Below are 24,708 nucleotides of genomic sequence, written 5' to 3'. Positions count from 1 at the left end.
CTGTCCCCCGTCCCGTCCCAGCCGGTTACCTGGCCCAGAGAGGACGCACAGGCTGCAGAGAGTCAGTCCATCTCCCCTCCCCACACCGAGGGCTGGCCCCGAGACCCTGCAGACCCCGTCCCCCACTCCACCCCCCAGGCCTGGTCTCCGAGACCCTAAAAAACCCGTCCCCCACTCCACCCCCCAGGCCTGGTCTCCGAGACCCTACAAACCCCGTCCCCCACTCCACCCCCCAGGCCTGGTCTCCGAGACCCTGTGGACCCCATCCCCCACTCCACCCCCCAGGCCTGGTCTCTGAGGCCCTGCAAACCCCGTCCCCCACTCCACCCCCCAGGCCTTGTCTCCGAGACCCTGCAAACCCCGTCCCCCACTCCACCCCCCAGGCCTGGTCTCCGAGACCCTACAAACCCCGTCCCCCACTCCACCCCCCAGGCCTGGTCTCCGAGACCCTGTGGACCCCATCCCCCACTCCACCCTCCAGGCCTGGTCTCCGAGACCCTGTGGACCCCCATCCCCCACTCCCCCCCAGGCCTGGTCTCCGAGACCCTGCAAACCCCGTCCCCCACTCCACCCCCCAGGCCTGGTCTCCGAGACCCTGTGGACCCCATCTCCCACTCCACCCCCCAGGCCTGGTCTCCGAGACCCTGCAAACCCCGTCCCCCACTCCACCCTCCAGGCCTGGTCTCCGAGACCCTGTGGACCCCCATCCCCCACTCCCCCCCAGGCCTGGTCTCTGAGACCGGACCCCACCCCCGTCGATTACTCACTGTCTCCATTAGCGACGGTGCTGGTTACCGGGCTCCCCAGTGATTGGTGGCGAACCAGACAGGTGAAGCTCTCGCCCGATTCCCACCTCTCCACAGGCACCGTTAACTCACTCCTGGAACTGAAGGTCCCGCCCGGATTGGCAGCAAGGGGCAGGGTCCGGAGGCCATGGGCCATCTCCGAGCCCCCCACCCGCCACTCGAAGGATATCGTAGCCGGGTAGAACTCAGTGGCGATGCAGGCCAGCGTAGCCGTCCGATTGGTTAGAATCTCCCGGATGGACGGTGGAACCAGATGAAGAGACGGAGGGGAGGGAGGGAGTGCTGAGGGGGGAGGGAGAAGAAACATGGATTAGGAGAGAGGGAAACTGGAGGAACAAACTCAATTTCACCTCGAGGACCTTGGGGTCAAATCCAGCCGCAGACAGAGGGGACGGAAGACTCCTCTCTCTCTCTGATAGGGCAGTGGGTCACACACTGACCTCTCATCCCTCTGGGACTGACCAATTTCGGGACGTGACCCGGTCCGTATCAGTCGTAAGTCACTCACCTCCACCTCTGATCTGTCTCCTGACTGGCACCGGCAGTGACCTGTGGGACACAACGCAGCTGTACAGAGATCCAGCCTCCCACTCAGAGATGGTGACGTCCAGCCGGCTGATCAGGGTGTAACTCCCGTCTGGAGCCAGCGAGGGGTCGCTGTCTGACAGGCCCAAGCTGACCTTCTGACCATCCACCTCCCAGCTCAGCGAGATCACTCCCGGGTAGAATCCTGTCGCGCCACACAGGAGCTGGGTCAGGCCTGGTGTCCTCGTCTCATCAGCAGGAGGATGGTGGAGAAAGATGGAGGGAGGCTGTGGAGAAGGCACTAGAAAAGGAGAGTGTTAAACATCGAGTCTACAGCACAGGAACAGGCCATTCAGCCCATCGGGTCTATCCCGGTGTTTATGCTCCACACGAGCCTCCTCCCTCCCTCCTCCATCTCACCCTCTCACCATCTCCTTCTATCCCTTTCTCCCCCATGTGTTTATCGAGCTTCCCCTTAAATCCATCTCCACTATTCACCTCAACCACTCCTTGTGGGAGTGAGTTCCACATTCTCACCACTCTCTGGGGAAAGAAGTTTCTCCTGAATTCCCCATTGGATTTATTAGTGACTCTCTTATATTTATGGCCCCCCCTCGTTCTGGTCTCCCCCACAAGTGGGAACATCTTCTCTACGTCTACCCTATCGAACCCTCTCATAATCTTAAAGACCTCCATCAGGTCACCCCTCAGTCTTCTCTTTTCCAGAGAAAAGAGCCCCAGCCTGTTCAGCCTTTCCTGATAGTTATAAACCTCTCAGTTCTGGGATCATCCTGGTAAATCTTTTTTACACCTACTCCTGTGCCTCCATATCCTTTTTATAATATGGAGACCAGAACTGTGCACAGTGCTCCGAGTGTGGTCTAACCGAGGTATATGGAGACCAGAACTGTGCACAGTGCTCCGAGTGTGGTCTAACCAAGGTATATGGAGACCAGAACTGTGCACAGTGCTCCAAGTGTGGTCTAACCCAGGTATATGGAGACCAGAACTGTGCACAGTGCTCCGAGTGTGGTCTAACTGAGGTATATGGAGACCAGAACTGTGCACAGTGCTCCGAGTGTGGTCTAACCCAGGTATATGGAGACCAGAACTGTGCACAGTGCTCCGAGTGTGGTCTAAACAAGGTATATGGAGACCAGGACTGTGCCCAGTGCTCCGAGTGTGGTCTAACCAAGGTATATGGAGACCAGAACTGTGCACAGTGCTCCGAGTGTGGTCTAAACAAGGTATATGGAGACCAGAACTGTGCACAGTGCTCCAAGTGTGGTCTAACTGAGGTATATGGAGACCAGAACTGTGCACAGTGCTCCGAGTGTGGTCTAACTGAGGTATATGGAGACCAGAACTGTGCACAGTGCTCCGAGTGTGGTCTAACCCAGGTATATGGAGACCAGAACTGTGCACAGTGCTCCGAGTGTGGTCTAAACAAGGTATATGGAGACCAGGACTGTGCCCAGTGCTCCGAGTGTGGTCTAACCAAGGTATATGGAGACCAGAACTGTGCACAGTGCTCCGAGTGTGGTCTAAACAAGGTATATGGAGACCAGAACTGTGCACAGTGCTCCAAGTGTGGTCTAACCAAGGTATATGGAGACCAGGACTGTGCCCAGTGCTCCGAGTGTGGTCTAACTGAGGTATATGGAGACCAGAACTGTGCACAGTGCTCCAAGTGTGGTCTAACCCAGGTATATGGAGACCAGAACTGTGCACAGTGCTCCAAGTGTGGTCTAACCAAGGTATATGGAGACCAGAACTGTGCACAGTGCTCCGAGTGTGGTCTAACCGAGGTATATGGAGACCAGAACTGTGCACAGTGCTCCGAGTGTGGTCTAACCGAGGTATATGGAGACCAGAACTGTGCACAGTGCTCCGAGTGTGGTCTAACCAATGTTCTATACATTGTAAAGGTTAGAATCTCACAGCACAGGAGGAGGCCATTCAGCCCATTGGGCCTGTGCCGGCTCTTTGAAAGATCTATCCAATCAGTCCCACTCCCCCTGCTCTTTCCCCGTAGCCCTGTAATTTTTTCCCTTCCAGTATTTCTCCGATTCCCCTTTTGAAAGTTATTATTGAATCTGTTCCCACTCCCCTTTCAGGCAGTGAATTCCAGATCATCACAACTCGCTGTAAAAAAACATTCTCCTCATCTCCCCCTCTGGCTCTTTCCCCGATCACCTTAAATCCGTGTCCTCTGGTTCCCGACCCTCCTGCCCCCTGGAAACAGTCTCTCCTTATTTACTCTCTCAAAACCCTTCCTGATTTTGAACCCCTCGATCAAATCTCCCCTTAACCTTCTCTGCTCTGAGGAGAACAATCCCAGCTTCTCCAGTCTCTCCACATCACTGAAGTCCCTCATCCCTGGGACCATTCCAGTAAATCTCCTCTGCACCCTCTCTAAGGCCTTCACATCCTTCCTAAAGTGCGGTGCCCAGAACTGGACACAATACTCCAGCTGAGGCCTAACCAGTGTTTTATAAAGGTTTAACATAACTTCCTTGCTTTTGTACTCTATGCCTCTATTAATAAAGCCCAGGATCCCATATGCTTTATTAACAGCCTTCTCCACTTGTCCTGCCACCTTCAAAGATTTGTGTACACACACCCCCAGGTCTCTCTGCTCCTGCACCCCCTTTAAAATTCTACCATTGAGTTTACAGATTCTGGAACATTTTCCAAGAAATATACATGCTAGTGAGTATAGAAATAGGAGGGTAGAGCAGATGAATGCGTGGCTGGAGAGATGGTGCAGGAGGGAGGGCTTTAGATTCCTGGGGCATTGGGCCCAGTTCTGGGGGAGGTGGGACCTGTACAGGCCCGACGGGTTGCACTTAAACAGGGCTGGGACCAATATCGTCACGGGGAGGTTCACTAGTGCTGTTAACATAGAAACATAGAAAATAGGAGCAAGAGTAAGCCATTCGGCCCCTCGGGCCTGCTCCGCCATCCAAAATGATCATGGCTGATCGTCTAACTCAGTACCCTGTTCCCGCTTTTTCCCCATATCCCTTTATCCCTTTAGCATTAAGAAATATATCTCTCTCCTTCTTGAATACATCTAATGACGTGGCCTCCACTGCCTTCTGTGGTAGAGAATTCCACAGGTTCACCACCCTCTGAGTGAAGAAATTTCTCCTCATCTCGGTTCTAAATGGCATACCCCGTATCCTGAGACTGTGACCCCTGGTTCTGGACTCCCCAGCCATCGGGAACATCCTCCTCGCATCTAGTCTGTCTAGTCCTGTTAGAATTTTATATGTTTCGATGAGATCCCCTCTCATTCTTCTAAACTCGAGTGAATATAGGCCTAGTCGACCCAATCTCTCCTCATACGTCAGTCCTGCCATCCCAGGAATCAGTCTGGTAAACCTTCGTTGTACTCCCTCCATGGCAAGGACATCCTTCCTCAGATAAGGAGACCAAAACTGCACACAATACTCCAGATGTGGTCTCACCAAGGCCCTGTATAACTGCAGTAAGACATCCCTGCCCCTGTACTCAAATCCTCTTGCAATGAAGGCCAACATACCATTCGCCTTCCTAACTGCTTGCTGCACCTGAATGCTGGCTTTCAGTGACTGGTGTACAAGGACACCCAGGTCTCGTTGCACCTCCCCTTTTCCCCAATCTATCACCATTCAGATATTAATCTGCCTTTCTGTTTTTACAACCAAAGAGGATAACCTCACATTTATCCACGTTATACTGCATCTGCCATGTTCTTGCCCACTCACCCAACTTGTCTAAATCACATTGGAGCCTCTTTGCATCCTCCTCACAGCTCACATTCCACCCCAGCTTTGTGTCGTCAGCAAACTTGGAAATGTTATATTTAGTTCCCTCATCCAAATCATTGATATATATTGTGAATAGCTGGGGCCCAAGCACCGATCCCTGCGGTACCCCACTAGTCACTGCCTGCCACCCCGGAAAAAGACCCGTTTATTCCTACTCTCTGTTTCCTGTCTGTCAACCAATTCTCAATCCATGCCAGTATATTCCCCCCAATCCCATGTGCTTTAATTTTGCACACTAACCTCTTGTGTGGGACCTTATCAAAAGCCTTCTGAAAATCCAAATACATCACATCCACTGGTTCTCCCCTATCTATTCTACTAGTTACATCCTCAAAAAACTCCAGTAGATTTGCTAAGCATGATTTCCCTTTCATAAACCCACGCTGACTTTGTCCAATCCCGTTAATGCCCTCCAAGTGTTCTGTTATCACATCTTTTATAATAGACTCCAGCATTTTCCCCACTACTGATGTTAGGCTAACTGGTCTGTAATTCCCTGTTTTTTCTCTCCCTCCTTTTTTAAATAGTGGGGTTACATTTGCCACCCTCCAATCTGTAGGAACTGTTCCAGAGTCTATAGAATTTTGGAAGATGACCACCAATGCATCCACTATTTCCAGGGCCACTTCCTTTAGTACTCTGGGATGTAGATTATCAGGCCCTGGAGATTTGTCAGCCTTTAGCCCCATTAATTTCCCTAGCACTATTTTTTTTACTAATACTGGTTTCCTTCAGTTCCTCCCTCTCACTAGACCCTTGGTTCCCTAACATTTCTGGCAGGTTATTCGTGTCCTCCTTTCTGAAGACAGAACCAAAGTATGTGTTTAATTGTTCTGCCATTTCTTTGTTCCCCATTATAATTTCCCCCATTTCTGACTGTAAGGGACCTACATTTGTCTTCACTAATCTTTTTCTCTTGACATGTTTATAGAAGCTTTTACAGTCAGTTTTTGTGTTCCCTGCTAGTTTACTCTCATACTCTATTTTTCTCCTCTTAATCAATCTCTTTGTCCTCCTTTGCTGAATTCTGAACTGCTCCCAATCCTCAGGCTTGCTGCTTTTTCTGGTAATTTTATATGCCTCCTCTTTGGATCTAATACTGTCACTAATTTCTTTTGTAAGCCATGTTTGAGCCACCTTTCCTGTTTTATTTTTGCGCCAGACAGGAATGAATAATTGTTGTAATTCCTGCACACGTTCTTTAAATATTAGCCATTGCCTATCCACCGTCATCCCTTTTAGTAAAGTTCCCCAATCTATCATCGCCAACTCACACCTCATACTTTCATAACTTCCTTTATTTAGATTCAGGACCCTAGTTTCGGATTCAACTACTTCACCCTCCATCTTAATGAGGAATTCTATCATGTTATGGTCACTCTTCCCTAAGGGACCCCTCACAACGAGATTGTTAATTAATCCTTTCTCATTGCACAATTGCACTGTTGGCGAGGGTTTAAACTAGCTTGGCAGGGGGATGGGAACCTGAGCGTAGATTCAGAAGGGAGAAAAGCAGAACTGGAAATGGAAGGCAGAAAATTAGTAAGTGAGTTTGGAAAGCAGAGGGAACAAAAGTTAGAAACCAGACAATAAGGGAGTTTGGCAGTGCTTAAAGGAATATACCTCAATACAAGGTGTACAGTGAATAAGGCGGATGAGCTGAGGGCACAGATAGACACGTGGCAGTACAATATCATCGCTATTACTGAAACATGGCTTGAAGAGGGGCAGGAATGGCAGCTCAACGTCCCTGGTTACAGGGTTTTCAGACGAGACAGAGAGGGGGATAAAGAAGGAGGGGGGGGAGGGTGGTGGCAATATTGGTTACAGAAACAATTACAGCCGTGAGGAGGGATGATATGTTGGAAGGATCATCAAATGATGCCACATGGGTTGAGCTAAAGTACAAAAAAGGGGCAGTCACACTGCTGGGAGTGAACTATAGACCCCCAAACAGTCAGAGGGAGATAGAGGAGCAAATATGGAGGCAAATTTCTGAGAAGTTTTTTTTTATTCGTTCATGGGATGTGGGTGTCGCTGGCGAGGCCGGCATTTATTGCCCATCCCTAATTGCCCTTGAGAAGGTGGTGGTGAGCCGCCTTCTTGAACCGCTGCAGTCCGTGTGGTGAAGGTTCTCCCACAGTGCTGTTAGGAAGGGAGTTCCAGGATTTTGACCCAGCAACAATGAAGGAACGGCCGATATATTTCCAAGTCGGGATGGTGTGTGACTTGGAGGGGAACGTGCAGAAGTGCAAAAACAATAGGGCAATAATAGTGAGGGATTTCAACTCCCCTAATATTAATTGGGATAGAATCAGTGTGAAGGGTATAGAGGGAGCAGAATTCTTAAATTGCATTCAGGAGAACTTTTTTAGCCAATATATAGCAAGCCCAATAAGAGAGGGGGCAGTTCTGGATTTAGTTTTAGGGAATGAAGCTGGGCAGGTGGAAGGAGTATCAGTGGGAGAGTATTTTGGTGATAGTGTCATAATACAGTTGGATTTAGCACAGTTATGGAGAAGGACAAAGATAGAACAGGAGTAAAAGTTCTCAACTGGGGAAAGGCCAATTTTACTAAACTGAGAAGTGATTTAGCAAAAGTGGACTGGAAACAGCTGCTTGAAGGTAAATCAGTGTCAGAGCAGTGGGAGGAGTTCAAGGGGTTCAGAGTAAACATGTTCCCACAAAGAAACAGGGAGAGGCTGCCAAATCCAGAGCCCCCTGGATGACAAGGAGCGAACAGGGTAGGATAAGGCAAAAAAGGGAAGTTTATGTCAGACACCAAGAGCTCAATACTGCAGAAAGCCCAGAGGAGGATAGAAAGTGCAGGGGGGGGAAATTTAAAAGGAAATTAGGAAAGCAAAGAGAGGGAATGAGAAAATACTGGCAAGTAAAATTAAGGAAAACCCAAAGATGTTTCATAAATACATAAAGAGCAAGAGGATAACTAAGGAAAGAGTCGGGCCTATCAGAGACCAAAAAGGTAAACTGTGTGTGGAGGCGGAAGATGTGGGTATGGTTCTTAATGAATACTTTGCTTCTGTCTTCACAAAAGAGGGGGACGATGCAGAGATTGTAGTTAAGGAGGAGGAGTGTGAAATATTGGATGGGATAAACATAGTGAGAGAGGAAGTATTAAGGGGATTAGCATCTTTGAAAGTGGATAAATCACCAGGCCCGGATGAAATGTATCCCAGGCTGTTAAGAGAAGCCAGGGAGGAAATAGCGGAGACTCTGACCATCATTTTCCAATCCTCCCTGGATACAGGCGAGGTGCAGGGGTTTCGATTCATGGGACACTGATACCAGTACTGGGGAAAGAGGGAACTGTTCCGATGGGACGGGCGCCACATAAACAGGGCTGGGACCAGTGTCCTGGTGAATCGAATAACTAGGGCTGTAGGTAGGGATTTAAACTAAAAAGGTGGGTGGTAGGGGGTAGGTGAGGGGAAATTTAGAAATCTAATGAGAAAAGTTAAGACGATAGAGCAGTGTCGTGATTTGGGTAAAGATAAACAGAGTGTGGCAGGAAGGGACAGAGAGTTTACCAATAACAGAGCATCAACAAGTACGGTCAAAATAGGAAAAAATGGTGAAAAGTCAAAATGGAAGGTTCTTTATCTGAATGCACGGAGCATTCGTAACAAGAGAGAGGAATTAGTGGCACAAATAGAGATAAATGGGTTTGATCCAATCGTCATTACAGAGACATGGGCGCAAAAATGACCAGGGTTAGGAACTAAATATTCCAGGGTACATGACATTTAGAAAAGACAGGTAGGAGGGGAAAGGAGGGGGCGTAGTCCTGATAATAAAGGGTGAGATAAGGACAGGGGTGAGCAAGGATCTCGGCTCGGAGGATCAGGAAATAGAATCAGTCTGAGTGGAAATTAGAAATAACAAGGGTCAGAAAACACTGGTGGGAGTGGTTTATAGGCCCCCTGATGGTAGCTATACTGTTGGCCAGAGTATTAATGATGAAATAATCGGAGCTTGTAACAAAGGTAATGCAGTAATCATGGGGGACTTTAATCTTCACATAGACTGGGCAAATCAAACTGGCAAAGGTAGTTTGGAGGACGAGTTCATGGAATGTATTCGAGACGGTTTCCGAGAGCAGCACGACATGGAACCAACCAGGGAACAGGCTAATTTAGATCTTGTATTATGTAATGAGACAGGGTTAATTAGTAATCTCACAGTAAGGGATCCTCTGGGGAAGAGCGATCATAATATGATAGAATTTCACATTGAGTTTGAAAGTAACGTACTCAAGTCAGAAACTAGACTTAAACTTAAATAAAGCCAATTACATGGTATGATGGGTGAGTTGTCAAAGGTAGATTGGGAAATTAAATTAAAGGGTTTGATGGATGAAAAGCAATGGCGAATATTTAAAGAAATATTTCAATATTCTCAACAAATACACATTCCTTTGAGAAATAAAAACTCCACGGGAAAAGTGATCCACCCGAGGCTAAATAAAGAAATTAAGGATAGTATTAGATTAAATGAAGAGGCCTATAATGTTACTAAGAAGAGTCGTGAGCCTGAGGATTGGGAGAGTTTCAGAAACCAACAAAGGACGACCAAAAAATTGATAAAAAGGGAGAAAGTGGAATCTGAGAGTAAACTAGCGAGAAATATAAAAACAGATTGTAAGAGTTTCTACAAGTATGTAAAAAGGAAGAGAGCAGCAAAAGTAAACGTTGGTCCCTTAGAGGCTGAGACAGGAGAAATTATAATGGGGAATCAGGAAATGGCAGAGACATTAAACAAATATTTTGTATCTGTTCACAGTAGAAGACACAAAAAGCAAACCAGAAATAGTGGGGAACCAAGGGGCTAATGAGAGTGAGGAACTTAAAACAATTAATATCACTAAATTAAAGGGTTGGAATATTTAGTTCCCAACCCTGGTCATTTTTGCGCCCATGTCTCTGTAATGACAATTGGATCAAACCCATTTATCTCTATTTGTGCCACTAATTCCTCTCTCTTGTTACGAATGCTCCGTGCATTCAGATAAAGAGCCTTCCATTTTGACTTTTTACCATTTTTTCCTATTTTGACCGTACTTGTTGATGCTCTGTTATTGGTAAACTCTCTGTCCCTTCCTGCCACACTCTGTTTATCTTTACCCAAATCACGACACTGCTCTATTGTCTTAACTTTTCTCATTAGATTTCTAAATTTCCCCCCACCTGCCCCCTACCACCCACCTTTTTAGTGATAAGGAAAAGTACTGGAGAAATTAATGGGACTAAAAGCCGATAAATCCCCTGGACCTGATGGCCGACATCCCAGGGTTCTAAAAGAGGAGGCTGCAGAGATAGTGGACGCATTGGTTGTGATCTTCCAAAATTCCCCAGATTCCAGAACGGTCCCAGTGGATCGGAAGGTGGCAAATGTAACCCCGCTATTCAAGAAAGGAGAGAGAGAGAAAACAGGGAACGACAGGCCAGTTAGACCGACATCAGTCATCGGGAAAATGCTGGAATCCATTATTAAGGAAGTGGTAACAGGGCACTTAGAAAATCATAATATGATCAGGCAGAGTCAACATGGTTTTATGAAAGGGAAATCGTGCTTGACAAATTTATCAGAGTTTTTTGAGTGTGTAACTAGCAGGGTGGATAAAGGGGAACCAGTGGATGGAGTATATTTGGATTTTCAAAAGGCATTCGATAAGGTGCCACATAAAAGGTTGTTACACGAGATAAGGGCTCATGGGGTCGGGGGTAATGTATTAACATGGATAGAGGATTGGTTAACGGACAGAAAACAGAGAGTAGGGATAAACGGGTCATTCTCAGGTTGGCAGGCTGTAACTAGTGGGGTATCGCAGGGATCAGTGCTTGGGCCTCAGCTATTTACAATCTATATTAATGACTTAGATGAAGGGACCGAGTGTAATGTTTCCAAGTTTGCTGACGATACAAAGCTCGGTGGGAGAGTAAACTGTGAGGAGGACACAAAGAGTCTGCAAAGGGATATAGAGAGGTTAAGTGAGTGGGTGAGAAGGTGGCAGATGGAGTATAATGTGGGGAAATGTGAGGTTATTCACTTTGGTAGGAAGAATAGAAAAACAGAATATTTTTTAAATGGTGAGAAACTATTAAATGTTGGTGTTCAGAGGGATTTGGGTGTCCTCGTACAAGAAACACAAAAAGTTAACATGGAGGTACAGCAAGTAATTAGGAAAGCAAATGCCATGTTGGCCTTTATTTTTTTTTTTATTCGTTCACGGGATGTGGGCGTCGCTGGCGAGGCCGGCATTTATTGCCCATCCCTAATTGCCCTTGAGAAGGTGGTGGTGAGCCGCCTTCTTGAACCGCTGCAGTCCGTGTGGTGACGGTTCTCCCACAGTGCTGTTAGGAAGGGAGTTCCAGGATTTTGACCCAGTGACGATGAAGGAACGGCGATATATTTCCAAGTCGGGATGGTGTGTGACTTGGAGGGGAACGTGCAGGTGGTGTTGTTCCCATGTGCCTGCTGCTCTTGTCCTTCTAGGTGGTAGAGGTCGCGGGTTTGGGAGGTGCTGTCGAAGAAGCCTTGGCGAGTTGCTGCAGTGCATCCTGTGGATGGTGCACACTGCAGCCACTGTGCGCCGGTGGTGAAGGGAGTGAATGTTTAGGGTGGTGGATGGGGTGCCAATCAAGTGGGCTGCTTTATCTTGGATGGTGTCGAGCTTCTTGAGTGTTGTTGGAGCTGCACTCATCCAGGCAAGTGGAGAGTATTCCATCACACTCCTGACTTGTGCCTTGTAGATGGTGGAAAGGCTTTGGGGAGTCAGGAGGTGAGTCACTCGCCGCAGAATACCCAGCCTCTGACCTGCTCTTGTAGCCACAGTATTTATATGGCTGGTCCAGTTAAGTTTCTGGTCAATGGTGACCCCCAGGATGTTGATGGTGGGGGATTCGGCGATGGTAATGCCGTTGAATGTCAAGGGGAGGTGGTTAGACTCTCTCTTGTTGGAGATGGTCATTGCCTGGCACTTATCTGGCGCGAATGTTACTTGCCACTTATGAGCCCAAGCCTGGATGTTGTCCAGGTCTTGCTGCATGCGGGCTCGGACTGCTTCATTATTTGAGGGGTTGCGAATGGAACTGAACACTGTACAGTCATCAGCGAACATCCCCATTTCTGACCTTATGATGGAGGGAAGGTCATTGATGAAGCAGCTGAAGATGGTTGGGCCTAGGACACTGCCCTGAGGAACTCCTGCAGCAATGTCCTGGGGCTGAGATGATTGGCCTCCAACAACCACTACCATCTTCCTTTGTGCTAGGTATGACTCCAGCCACTGGAGAGTTTTCCCCCTGATTCCCATTGACTTCAATTTTACTAGGGCTCCTTGGTGCCACACTCGGTCAAATGCTGCCTTGATGTCAAGGGCAGTCACTCTCACCTCACCTCTGGAATTCAGCTCTTTTGTCCATGTTTGGACCAAGGCTGTAATGAGGTCTGGAGCCGAGTGGTCCTGGCGGAACCCAAACTGAGCATCGGTGAGCAGGTTATTGGTGAGTAAGTGCCGCTTGATAGCACTGTCGACGACACCTTCCATCACTTTGCTGATGATTGAGAGTAGACTGATGGGGCGGTAATTGGCCGGATTGGATTTGTCCTGCTTTTTGTGGACAGGACATACCTGGGCAATTTTCCACATTGTCGGGTGGATGCCAGTGTTGTAGCTGTACTGGAACAGCTTGGCTAGAGGCGCAGCTAGTTCTGGAGCACAAGTCTTCAGCACTACAGCTGGGATGTTGTCAGGGCCCATAGCCTTTGCTGTATCCAGTGCACTCAGCCGTTTCTTGATATCACGTGGAGTGAATCGAATTGGCCGAAGACTGGCTTCCGTGATGGTGGGGATATCGGGAGGAGGCTGAGATGGATTATCCACTCGGCACTTCTGGCTGAAGATGGTTGCAAGGGGGATTGGAGTACAAGAGTAAGGAAGTCTTACTACAATTGTGCAGGGCTTTGGTGAGACCTCACCTGGAGTACTGTGTACAGTTTTGGTCTCCTTATCTAAGGAAGGATAGACTTGCCTTAGAGGCGGTGCAACGAAGGTTCACTAGATTAATTCCTGGGATGAGAGGATTGTCCTATGAGGAGAGATTGAGTAGAATGGGCCGATACTCTCTGGAGTTTAGAAGAATGAGAGGTGATCTCATTGAAACATATAAGATTCTGAGGGGGTTTGACAGGGTAGATGCTGAGAGATTATTTCCCCTGTCTGGAGAGTCTAGAACCAGGGGGCATAGTCTCAGGATAAGGGGTCGGACATTCAAGACTGAGATGAGGAGGAATTTCTTCACTCAGAGGGTTGTGAATCTTTGGAATTCTCTACCCCAGAGGGCTGTGGATGGTGAATCATTGAGTATATTCAAGGCTGAGATTGATAGATTTTTGGACTCTCGGGGAATCAAGGGATATGGGGATCGGGCGGGAAAGTGGAGTTGAGGTCGAAGATCAGCCATGATCTGATCGAACGGCGGAGCAGGCTCGAGGGGCCGAATGGCCTACTCCTGCTCCTATTTCTTATGTTCTTATGTTCTTATGCCGGAGGATTGGAGGACTGCTAACATTGTACCATTGTTTAAAAAGGGAGCGAGGGATAGACCGAGTAATTACAGGCCAGTCAGTCTAACCTCGGGGGTGGGAAAATTATTGGAATCAATTCTAAGGGACAGGATAAATAATCATTTAGAAAGGCACGGAGTAATCAAGGACAGTCAGCATGGATTTGTTAAGGGAAGGTCGTGTCTGACTAACTTGATTGAATTTTTTGAGGAGGTAACAAGGAGGGTCAATGAGGGTAACACATTTGATGTAGTCTACATGGATTTTAGCAAGGCTTTTGACAAGGTCCCACATGGCAGACTGGTCAAAAAAGTAAAAGCCCATGGAATCCAAGGGAATGTGGCAAATTGGATCCAAAATTGGCTCAGCGGCAGGAAGCAAAGGGTAATGGTCGACGGGTGTTTTTGTGACTGGAAGGCTGTTTCCAGTGGGGTGCCGCAGGGCTCAGTACTGGTCCCTTGCTTTTTGTGGTATATATTAATGATTTAGACTTAAATGTAGGGGGCATGATTAAAAAGTTTGCAGATGATACAAAAATTGTCCGTGTGGTTGATAGTGAGGAGGAAAGCTGTAGACTGCAGGAAGATATCAATGGACTGGTCAGGTGGGCAGAAAAGTGGCAAATGGAATTCAATCCGGAGAAGTGTGAGGTAATGCATTTGGGGAGAGCAAACAAGGCAAGGGAGTACACAATAAATGGGAGGATACTGAGAGGTGGAGAGGAAGTGAGGGACCTTGGAGAGCATGTCCACAGATCCCTGAAGGTAGCAGGACAGGTAGATAAGGTGGTTAAGAAGGCATATGGAATACTTTCCTTTATTAGCTGAGGCACAGAATATAAGATCAGGGAGGTTATGCTGGAACTGTATAAAACACTGGTTAGGCCACAGCTTGAGTACTGGGTACAGTTCTGGTCACCACATTACAGGAAAGATGTGATTGCACTCGAGAGGGTGCAGAGGAGATTTACGAGGATGTTGCCAGGACTGGAGAATTTTAGCTATGAGGAAAGATTGGATAGGCTGGGGTTGTGTTCATTGGAACAGAGGAGGCTGAGGGGAGATTTAATTGAGGTGATAAAATTATGAGGGGCCCAGATAGAGTGGATAGGGAGGACCTATTTCCCTTAGCAGAGGGGTCAGTGACCAGGGGGCATAGATTTAAAGTAATTGGTGGAAGGATTAGAGGGGAGCTGAGGAGAAATGTTTTCACCCAGAGGGTGGTGGGAGTCTGGAACTCACTGCCTGAGAGGGTGGGAGAGGCAGAAACCCTCAACTCATTTAAAGAGTACCTGAAGAGCCGAAACCCACAGGGATAGGGACCGAGTGCGGGAAAGTGGGATTAGGCTGGGGGGCTCATTTTCGACCGGCACGGACATGATGGGCCGAATGGCCTCATTCTGTGCAGTAAATTTTCTATGATTCTCGGTATCACTTTGGACAGGAGTAAAGTCAACAACTCCTGTTTGTACAGTGCCTTTAACGGAGTAGAACGTCCCCAAGGAGCTTCACAGGAGCGATTATCAGACAAAATCTGACCCCGAGCCACATGAGGAGATATTAGGACAGGCGACCAAAAGCTCGGTCAAAGAGGCAGGTTTTAAGGAGCGTCTTAAAGGAGGAGAGAGAGGGGGAGAGGTTTAGGGAGGGGATTCCAGAGCTCAGGGCCCAGGGCAGCTGAAGGCACGGCCGCCAATGGTGGAGCGATGGGAATCGGGAGATGGACAAGAGGCCAGAATTGGACGAAAGCTGCCCATGGCCCTTGCCATGGGGTGTGGGGCTGGAGGGGGTTACAGAGATAGGGAGGGGTGTGGGGCTGGAGGGGGTTACAGAGATAGGGAGGGGTGTGGGGCTGGAGGAGGTTACAGAGATAGGGAGGGGTGTGGGGCTGGAGGGGGTTACAGAGATAGGGAGGGGTGTGGGGCTGGAGGAGGTTACAGAGATAGGGAGGGGTGTGGGGCTGGAGGGGGTTACAGAGATAGGGAGGGGTGTGGGGCTGGAGGAGGTTACAGAGATAGGGAGGGGTGTGGGGCTGGAGGAGGTTACAGAGATAGGGAGGGGTGTGGGGCTGGAGGAGGTTACAGAGATAGGGAGGGGTGTGGGGCTGGAGGAGGTTACAGAGATAGGGAGGGGTGTGAGGCTGGAGGGGGTTACAAAGATTGGGGGGGGAGGGCCATGGAGGGGATTACAGAGATAGGGAGAGGGGCGAGGGCCATGGAGGAGGTTACAGAGATAGGGAGAGGAGCGAGGGCCATGGAGGGGGTTACAGAGATAGGGAGAGGGGCGAGGGCCATGGAGGGGGTTACAGAGATAGGGAGGGGAGCGAGGGCCATGGAGGGGGTTACAGAGATAGGGAGGGGTGTGGGGCTGGAGGAGGTTACAGAGATAGGGAGGGGTGTGGGGCTGGAGGGGGTTACAGAGATAGGGAGGGGTGTGGGGCTGGAGGAGGTTACAGAGATAGGGAGGGGTGTGGGGCTGGAGGAGGTTACAGAGATAGGGAGGGGTGTGGGGCTGGAGGAGGTTACAGAGATAGGGAGGGGTGTGGGGCTGGAGGAGGTTACAGAGATAGGGAGGGGTGTGAGGCTGGAGGGGGTTACAAAGATTGGGGGGGGAGGGCCATGGAGGGGATTACAGAGATAGGGAGAGGGGCGAGGGCCATGGAGGAGGTTACAGAGATAGGGAGAGGAGCGAGGGCCATGGAGGGGGTTACAGAGATAGGGAGAGGGGCGAGGGCCATGGAGGGGGTTACAGAGATAGGGAGAGGGGCGAGGGCCATGGAGGGATTTGAAAACAAGGATGAGAATTTTCAAAGGCTTGGGATTCCTATCATTTCAAACCTGCAAGCAACGCACAGAAAGAAGGTTCCAGACGAAGGTAGAGGCCATGGCTGGAGGGACAGGAGGCTGTGGGTCAGTCCAAGGCAAGGACTTGTCCACATCCCAGCCCAATCCAAAACACCCGTACAATCATCGGGCAAAATAATATCACAGATAATCACCGTCAATCACTACATCACTGTACCTGCCCTGGGAGTGTTTGATGGGACAGTGTAGAGGGAGCTTTACTCTGTATCTAACCCTGTACCTGACCCTGGGAGTGTTTGACGGGACAGTGTAGAGGGAGCTTTACTCTGTATCTAACCCTGTACCTGACCCTGGGAGTGTTTGATGGGACAGTGTAGAGGGAGCTTTACTCTGTATCTAACCCTGTACCTGCCCTGGGAGTGTTTGATGGGACAGTGTAGAGGGAGCTTTACTCTGTATCTAACCCTGTACCTGACCCTGGGAGTGTTTGATGGGACAGTGTAGAGGGAGCTTTACTCTGTATCTAACCCTGTACCTGACCCTGGGAGTGTTTGATGGGACAGTGTAGAGGGAGCTTTACTCTGTATCTAACCCTGTCCCTGACCCTGGGAGTGTTTGATGGGACAGTGTAGAGGGAGCTTTACTCTGTATCTAACCCTGTACCTGCCCTGGGAGTGTTTGATGGGACAGTGTAGAGGGAGCTTTACTCTGTATCTGACCCTGTACCTGCCCTGGGAGTGTTTGATGGGACAGTGTGGAGGGAGCTTTACTCTGTATCTAACCCTGTCCCTGACCCTGGGAGTGTTTGATGGGACAGTGTAGAGGGAGCTTTACTCTGTATCTAACCCTGTACCTGACCCTGGGAGTGTTTGATGGGACAGTGTAGAGGGAGCTTTACTCTGTATCTAACCCTGTCCCTGCCCTGGGAGTGTTTGATGGGACAGTGTAGAGGGAGCTTTACTCTGTATCTAACCCTGTACCTGCCCTGGGAGTGTTTGATGGGACAGTGTAGAGGGAGCTTTACTCTGTATCTAACCCTGTACCTGACCCTGGGAGTGTTTGATGGGACAGTGTAGAGGGAGCTTTACTCTGTATCTAACCCTGTCCCTGCCCTGGGAGTGTTTGATGGGACATTTACCGTCGTGTTTGCTGAGGTTGTGGGTCAGTGGGGTTGGTGACGAGAGGTGTTCGACCCGGCAGGTGAAGAGTGAGCCTGAATTCCATTCTCGGACGGGAACCGTTAACCAGTTGCTGGAACTGTAGGTCCCATTCTCGTGCCTCGTGGTGCGGCCGGCCTCAGAGGAGTAGGTCGGCTGGAGTGTCCCGACCAGCCAGGTGAAGGAGATGCTCTTGGGATAAAACCCATCAGCCTGACACCCCAATGTGGCCGTCCCATTGGTGTCCATCTCGCTGTAACTGGGGGGTAGGATGTGGAGTCTGGGGGCCGATGGGTATCGAGCTGCAGATTGACCAGGGAGAGGACAGAATGAAGACATTAGGTCACGGTGAGAGATCACACCCCCTCGCACACCCCTCGCACACTCACTCGCTCGCTCAATAATCCGCCCCTCGCACACTCACTCGCACACTCACTCGCTCGCTCAATAATCCGCCCCTCGCACACCCCTCGCACACTCACTCGCTCGCTCAATAATCCGCCCCTCGCACACCCCTCGCACACTCACTCGCTCGCTCAATAATCCGCCCCTCGCACACTCACTCGCACACTCACTCGCTCGCTCAATAATCCGCCCCTCGCACACCCCTCGCACACTCACTCGCTCGCTCAATAATCCGCCCCTCGCACACCCCTCGCACACTCACTCGCTCGCTCAATAATCCGCCCCTCGCACACCCCTCGCACACTCACTCGCTCGCTCAATAATCCGCCCCTCGCATGCCCCTCGTGTGCTCACTCGAACGCTCATTCGCACACCCCTCGCACAATCAATCACAGCCCCTCGAACGCTCACTCACAAGCCCCTCGCACAATCAATCACAGCCCCTCGCACGCTCACTCACAAGCCCCTCGCACAATCAATCACAGCCCCTCGCACGCTCACTCGCACACCCCTTGTACGCTCACTCAAACGCCTCTCACACAATCGCCCCCTCATTCCCACACCCCTCGCACACACACTCAATCGCTGCCCCTCGCTCACCCCTCGCACGCTCAATCGCCGCCCCCTCGCACGCCCCTCGCATGTTCAATCACTGCCCCTCATACGCCCCTCGCACGCTCACTCGCACTCCCCTCGCACCCCCACTGCCACCACCCACCTCCCACTCCCCACCCCACGCTGGATCCCCACCAATCCAGACACTCACCGCTCGTCCTGATCTCCTTGGCGATGGGCCGGGTCAGCGTCTGGTGCGAGACGACACACTGGTACGTGTCGGCACTCACCCACTCTGGGCCACTGACCTCCAGCCGGCCAATGGCTGTGTACCTCTCCGTGGGGTCCTTGGACAGGCACAGTTCACTCGTTCCTGACGTCACCGGCTTGCCGTTCACATACCAGGAAATTCGGACCCTCGATGGGTAGAATCCGGTGACGAGGCAGAGCAGGGCGGTGAAACCGTTCTCCGATATCTCCTCCGGGGGCGGGAATTGGAGGTGGACCGAGGGAGTAGCCATTGGTGGGACTGCAACCAGAATCGAGACGGCCAATCACAGATCCTCGCCCAGAATCGAGGGGCCAATCATTGACAGTCTGTCCCTCGCCCAGAATCGAGGGGCCAATCACTGACAGTCTGTCCCTCGCCCAGAATCGAGGGGCCAATCATTGACAGTCTGTCCCTCGCCCAGAATCGAGGGGCCAATCATTGACAGTCTGTCCCTCGCCCAGAATCGAGGGGCCAATCATTGACAGTCTGTCCCTCGCCCAGAATCGAGGGGCCAATCACTGACAGTCTGTCCCTCGCCCAGAATCGAGGGGCCAATCACTGACAGTCTGTCCCTCGCCCAGAATCGAGGGGCCAATCACTGATCTCAGTCTGTCCCTCGCCCAGAATCGAGGGGCCAATCACTGACAGTCTGTCCCTCGCCCAGAATCGAGGGGCCAATCACTGACAGTCTGTCCCTCGGCCAGAATCGAGGGGCCAATCACTGACAGTCTGTCCCTCGTCCAGAATCGAGGGGCCAATCACTGACAGTCTGTCCCTCGCCCAGAATCGAGGGGCCAATCACTGATCTCAGTCTGTCCCTCGCCCAGAATCGAGGGGCCAATCACTGACAGTCTGTCCCTCGGCCAGAATCGAGGGGAGAGCTGGTTCAGAGAGAGGGCACGGATGCAATGGGTCGAATGCTGTCCCACCATGATGTCAAATTCTCTCATTTTATAAAACAGAGACACAGATATCAACAATAAACACCAAGATACTTGGAAACCCATTGTGGGGACTCTTCACCCCCCAAACTGTGGGGACTCTTCACCCCCCAAACTGTGGGGGCTCCTCACCCCCCCAAACTGTGGGGGCTCCTCACCCCCCAAACTGTGGGACTCTTCACCCCCCAAACTGTGGGGGCTCCTCACCCCCCAAACTGTGGGGGCTCCTCACCCCCCAAACTGTGGGACTCTTCACCCCCCAAACTGTGGGGGCTCCTCACCCCCCAAACTGTGGGGGCTCCTCACCCCCCAAACTGTGGGACTCCTCACCCCCCAAACTGTGGGGGCTCCTCACCCCCCAAACTGTGGGGACTCTTCACCCCCCAAACTGTGGGGGCTCCTCACCCCCCAAACTGTGGGGGCTCCTCACCCCCAAACTGTGGGGGCTCCTCACCCCTCAAACTGTGGGACTCCTCACCCCCCCAAACTGTGGGGACTCTTCACCCCCCAAACTGTGGGGACTCCTCACCCCCCAAACTGTGGGGACTCTTCACCCCCCAAACTGTGGGGACTCCTCACCCCCCAAACTGTGGGGGCTCCTCACCCCCCAAACTGTGGGACTCCTCACCCCCAAACTGTGGGACTCCTCACCCCCCAAACTGTGGGACTCCTCACCCCCCAAACTGTGGGACTCCTCACCCCCCAAACTGTGGGACTCCTCACACCCCCAAACTGTGGGGGCTCCTCACCCCAAACTGTGGGGGCTCCTCACCCCCCAAACTGTGGGGGCTCCTCACCCCAAACTGTGGGGGCTCCTCACCCCAAACTGTGGGACTCCTCACCCCCCAAACTGTGGGGGCTCCTCACCCCCCAAACTGTGGGGACTCTTCATCCCCCAAACTGTGTGACTCCTCACCCCCCAAACTGTGGGGGCTCCTCACCCCCCAAACTGTGGGGACTCTTCACCCCCCAAACTGTGGGGACTCCTCACCCCCAAACTGTGGGGACTCCTCACCCCCCAAACTGTGGGGACTCCTCACCCCAAACTGTGGGACTCCTCACCCCAAACTGTGGGGACTCCTCACCCCCCAAACTGTGGGACTCCTCACCCCCAAACTGTGGGACTCCTCACCCCCCAAACTGTGGGACTCCTCACCCCCAAACTGTGGGGACTCCTCACCCCCAAACTGTGGGACTCCTCACCCCCCCAAACTGTGGGACTCCTCACCCCCAAACTGTGGGACTCCTCACCCCCCAAACTGTGGGACTCCTCACCCCCAAACTGTGGGACTCCTCACCCCAAACTGTGGGACTCCTCACCCCCCCAAACTGTGGGACTCCTCACCCCCCCAAACTGTGGGACTCCTCACCCCCCAAACTGTGGGGACTCCTCACCCCCCAAACTGTGGGACTCCTCACCCCCCAAACTGTGGGACTCCTCACCCCCAAACTGTGGGGACTCCTCACCCCAAACTGTGGGACTCCTCACCCCCCAAACTGTGGGGACTCCTCACCCCCCAAACTGTGGGACTGTTCACCCCCAAACTGTGGGGCTCCTCCCCAGCCCAAATCTTCCCCCTCCTCCTACAACCTTCTGCCCTTGATACCCAAAGCTTGCGTCCCTTCTGCTCCACTCTCCCTCCCGCCCTTCTCCACCCTCTTCCCCCCCACCACCCCCTCTGGCTCTTCTACTCCAGCCCCCTGCCCCCGACCCCCCTCCAAATTTGGTGCCCGGCCCAAGGACTGACCATCCCCCCCTGCCCCTCCCCGGGCTTCGAACGAGTTACGGTGGAACTCCCCTTACCGGCCTCAACCTTCAGTGTCGACCCACATCCACACCAGTCTGTCGCGTTCAGGTCTCCCTGGTGGTTTGTGAATTGGCAGAAGTATCTGGTGGAGTCTCGCTGCGTGGCATTGATGATCCGCAGGGACATGAGTGACTGGGCAAAGTTCTTCTCGGCCACGTAACGGTGAGGCTCGCCCGTCGTAAAGGTGGGCACCTGCGACCCAGGGCTCCAGTACACCAGTTGTTTGATGACCCTGCTGCCCGGGGGCACGGACCCCCAGATCAAGTAACGATCGTCGGTTTTGCGGGAGAATCGGCACTCCATGTTGACTGACTCACCCTCCTGCACCGTCATCAAGGTGGACGAGAATCGAAAGTTGCCCACACCGCCGGCAAGACCTGAAAATAGGAGGTACGCAGCTAACGGACTCAGGAAACGTAGGCTGTTCACAGCTACAGCTACACTCTTTGACATCAGTCAATATAAACCTTGGTATCGAACCTCGGTTAGACCACACTCGGAGCACTGTGCACAGTTCTGGTCTCCATATACCTGGGTTAGACCACACTTGGAGCACTGTGCACAGTTCTGGTCTCCATATACCTGGGTTAGACCACACTTGGAGCACTGTGCACAGTTCCGGTCTCCATATACCTTGGTTAGACCACACTCGGAGCACTGTGCACAGTCCTGGTCTCCATATACCTGGGTTAGACCACACTCAGAGCACTGTGCACAGTTCTGGTCTCCATATACCTGGGTTAGACCACACTCAGAGCACTGTGCACATTTCTGGTCTCCATATACCTTGGTTAGACCACACTCGGAGCACTGTGCACAGTTCTGGTCTCCATATACCTGGGTTAGACCACACTCGGAGCACTGTGCACAGTTCTGGTCTCCATATACCTTGGTTAGACCACACTCGGAGCACTGTGCACAGTTCTGGTCTCCATATACCTGGGTTAGACCACACTCGGAGCACTGTGCACAGTTCTGGTCTCCATATACCTGGGTTAGACCACACTCGGAGCACTGTGCACAGTTCTGGTCTCCATATACCTCGGTTAGACCACACTCGGAGCACTGTGCACAGTTCCGGTCTCCATGTACCTTGGTTAGACCACACTCGGAGCACTGTGCACAGTTCCGGTCTCCATATACCTTGGTTAGACCACACTCGGAGCACTGTGCACAGTTCCGGTCTCCATATACCTTGGTTAGACCACACTCGGAGCACTGTGCACAGTTCTGGTCTCCATATACCTCGGTTAGACCACACTTGGAGCACTGTGCACAGTTCTGGTCTCCATATACCTTGGTTAGACCACACTCGGAGCACTGTGCACAGTTCCGGTCTCCATATACCTCGGTTAGACCACACTCGGAGCACTGTGCACAGTTCTGGTCTCCATATTATAAAAAGGATATCGAGGCACTGGAGAAGGTGCAAAAAAGATTTACCAGGATGATCCCAGAACTGAGAGGTTTATAACTATCAGGAAAGGCTGAACAGGCTGGGGCTCTTTCTCTGGAAAAGGGAAGACTGAGGGGTGACCTGATGGAGGTCTTTAAGATTATGAGAGGGTTCGATAGGGTAGACGTAGAGAAGATGTTCCCACTTGTGGGGGAGACCAGAACTAGGGGGGGGGGGCCATAAATATAAGAGAGTCACTAATAAATCCAATGGGGAATTCAGGAGAAACTTCTTTCCCCAGAGAGTGGTGAGAATGTGGAACTCACTCCCACAAGGAGTGGTTGAGGTGAATAGTGGAGATGCATTTAAGGGGAAGCTCGATAAACACATGGGGGAGAAAGGAACAGAAGGAGATGGTGAGAGGGTGAGATGGAGGAGGGAGGGAGGAGGCTCGTGTGGAGCATAAACACCGGGATAGACCCGATGGGCCGAATGGCCTGTTTCTGCACTGTAGCCTCGATATAAATCTCTACGTAAACCTTACCGGCCATCAGGAAGACGGGGAGGGAGATAAAAATCATCGACTTCATGCTGGGTTGAGATCTCAGCCGACACATCTCTCGACACGGTCAGAGTGCTGGGGACTGGTCCTCCGGCAGTCTCTCCTCTCACACTCACTCTTCATTACTTCCCCTCTCTTCATTACTCAGCACTCTGTGATACAGCCTCCAGTGTGTGATTGGCAGGCTGAGGGACTTTCCTCATTAACTCGAGCCAGTGAGTCCAGTGACTGGGACTGGGCACAGCTGAGGACACTGGGCAAAGAGAGCTGACACTCTCCTCCCCTCGGTCCAGATACTCCTCACTCCAGACACTCGCCACTCCAGATACTCCTCACTCCAGACACTCGCCACTCCAGATACTCGCCACTCCAGATACTCGCCACTCCAGACACTCGTCACTCCAGACACTCGTCACTCCAGACACTCGCCACTCCAGATACTCGTCACTCCAGACACTCCTCACTCCAGACACTCGTCACTCCAGACACTCGCCACTCCAGATACTCGTCACTCCAGACACTCGTCACTCCAGATACTCGTCACTCCAGACACTCGTCACTCCAGACACTCGTCACTCCAGACACTCGCCACTCCAGATACTCGTCACTCCAGACACTCGCCACTCCAGATACTCGTCACTCCAGACACTCGCCACTCCAGATACTCCTCACTCCAGACACTCGTCACTCCAGACACTCGCCACTCCAGATACTCGCCACTCCAGACACTCGTCACTCCAGACACTCGCCACTCCAGACACTCGCCACTCCAGATACTCGTCACTCCAGACACTCGTCACTCCAGATACTCCTCACTCCAGATACTCGTCACTCCAGACACTCGCCACTCCAGATACTCGTCACTCCAGACACTCGTCACTCCAGATACTCCTCACTCCAGATACTCGTCACTCCAGACACTCGCCACTCCAGATACTCGTCATTCCAGACACTCGCCACTCCAGATACTCGTCACTCCAGATACTCCTCACTCCAGACACTCGCCACTCCAGACACTCGCCACTCCAGATACTCGTCACTCCAGATACTCCTCACTCCAGATACTCGTCACTCCAGA

At 51.5% G+C, this 24,708-nt stretch overlaps 1 protein-coding gene across 1 annotated transcript in view; it reads right to left on the bottom strand.

Annotated features, from left to right (window-relative positions):
* Positions 1-23,870, bottom strand: part of LOC137320025 (uncharacterized) — a 45,297-nt gene extending 21,427 nt beyond the window's left edge. The window contains exons 1-6 of the mRNA XM_067981849.1: positions 23,613-23,870; positions 21,669-22,049; positions 18,864-19,181; positions 17,674-17,994; positions 1,315-1,632; positions 768-1,088 (exon numbers count right to left, since the gene is read on the bottom strand). Of these exons, the coding sequence (XP_067837950.1) occupies positions 768-1,088; positions 1,315-1,632; positions 17,674-17,994; positions 18,864-19,181; positions 21,669-22,049; positions 23,613-23,685 (1,732 nt within the window). The 5' untranslated portion in view covers positions 23,686-23,870. The remainder of the gene's footprint in view (positions 1-767; positions 1,089-1,314; positions 1,633-17,673; positions 17,995-18,863; positions 19,182-21,668; positions 22,050-23,612) is intronic.
* Between the last annotated feature and the right edge of the window lie 838 nt (positions 23,871-24,708).

The sequence above is a fragment of the Heptranchias perlo genome, unplaced genomic scaffold, assembly GCF_035084215.1.
Source record: "Heptranchias perlo isolate sHepPer1 unplaced genomic scaffold, sHepPer1.hap1 HAP1_SCAFFOLD_964, whole genome shotgun sequence".
Lineage (NCBI taxonomy): Eukaryota > Metazoa > Chordata > Chondrichthyes > Hexanchiformes > Hexanchidae > Heptranchias > Heptranchias perlo.
Note: the sequence above shows the minus strand (reverse complement) of the source record. Positions and strands in the feature narration are given on the sequence as shown.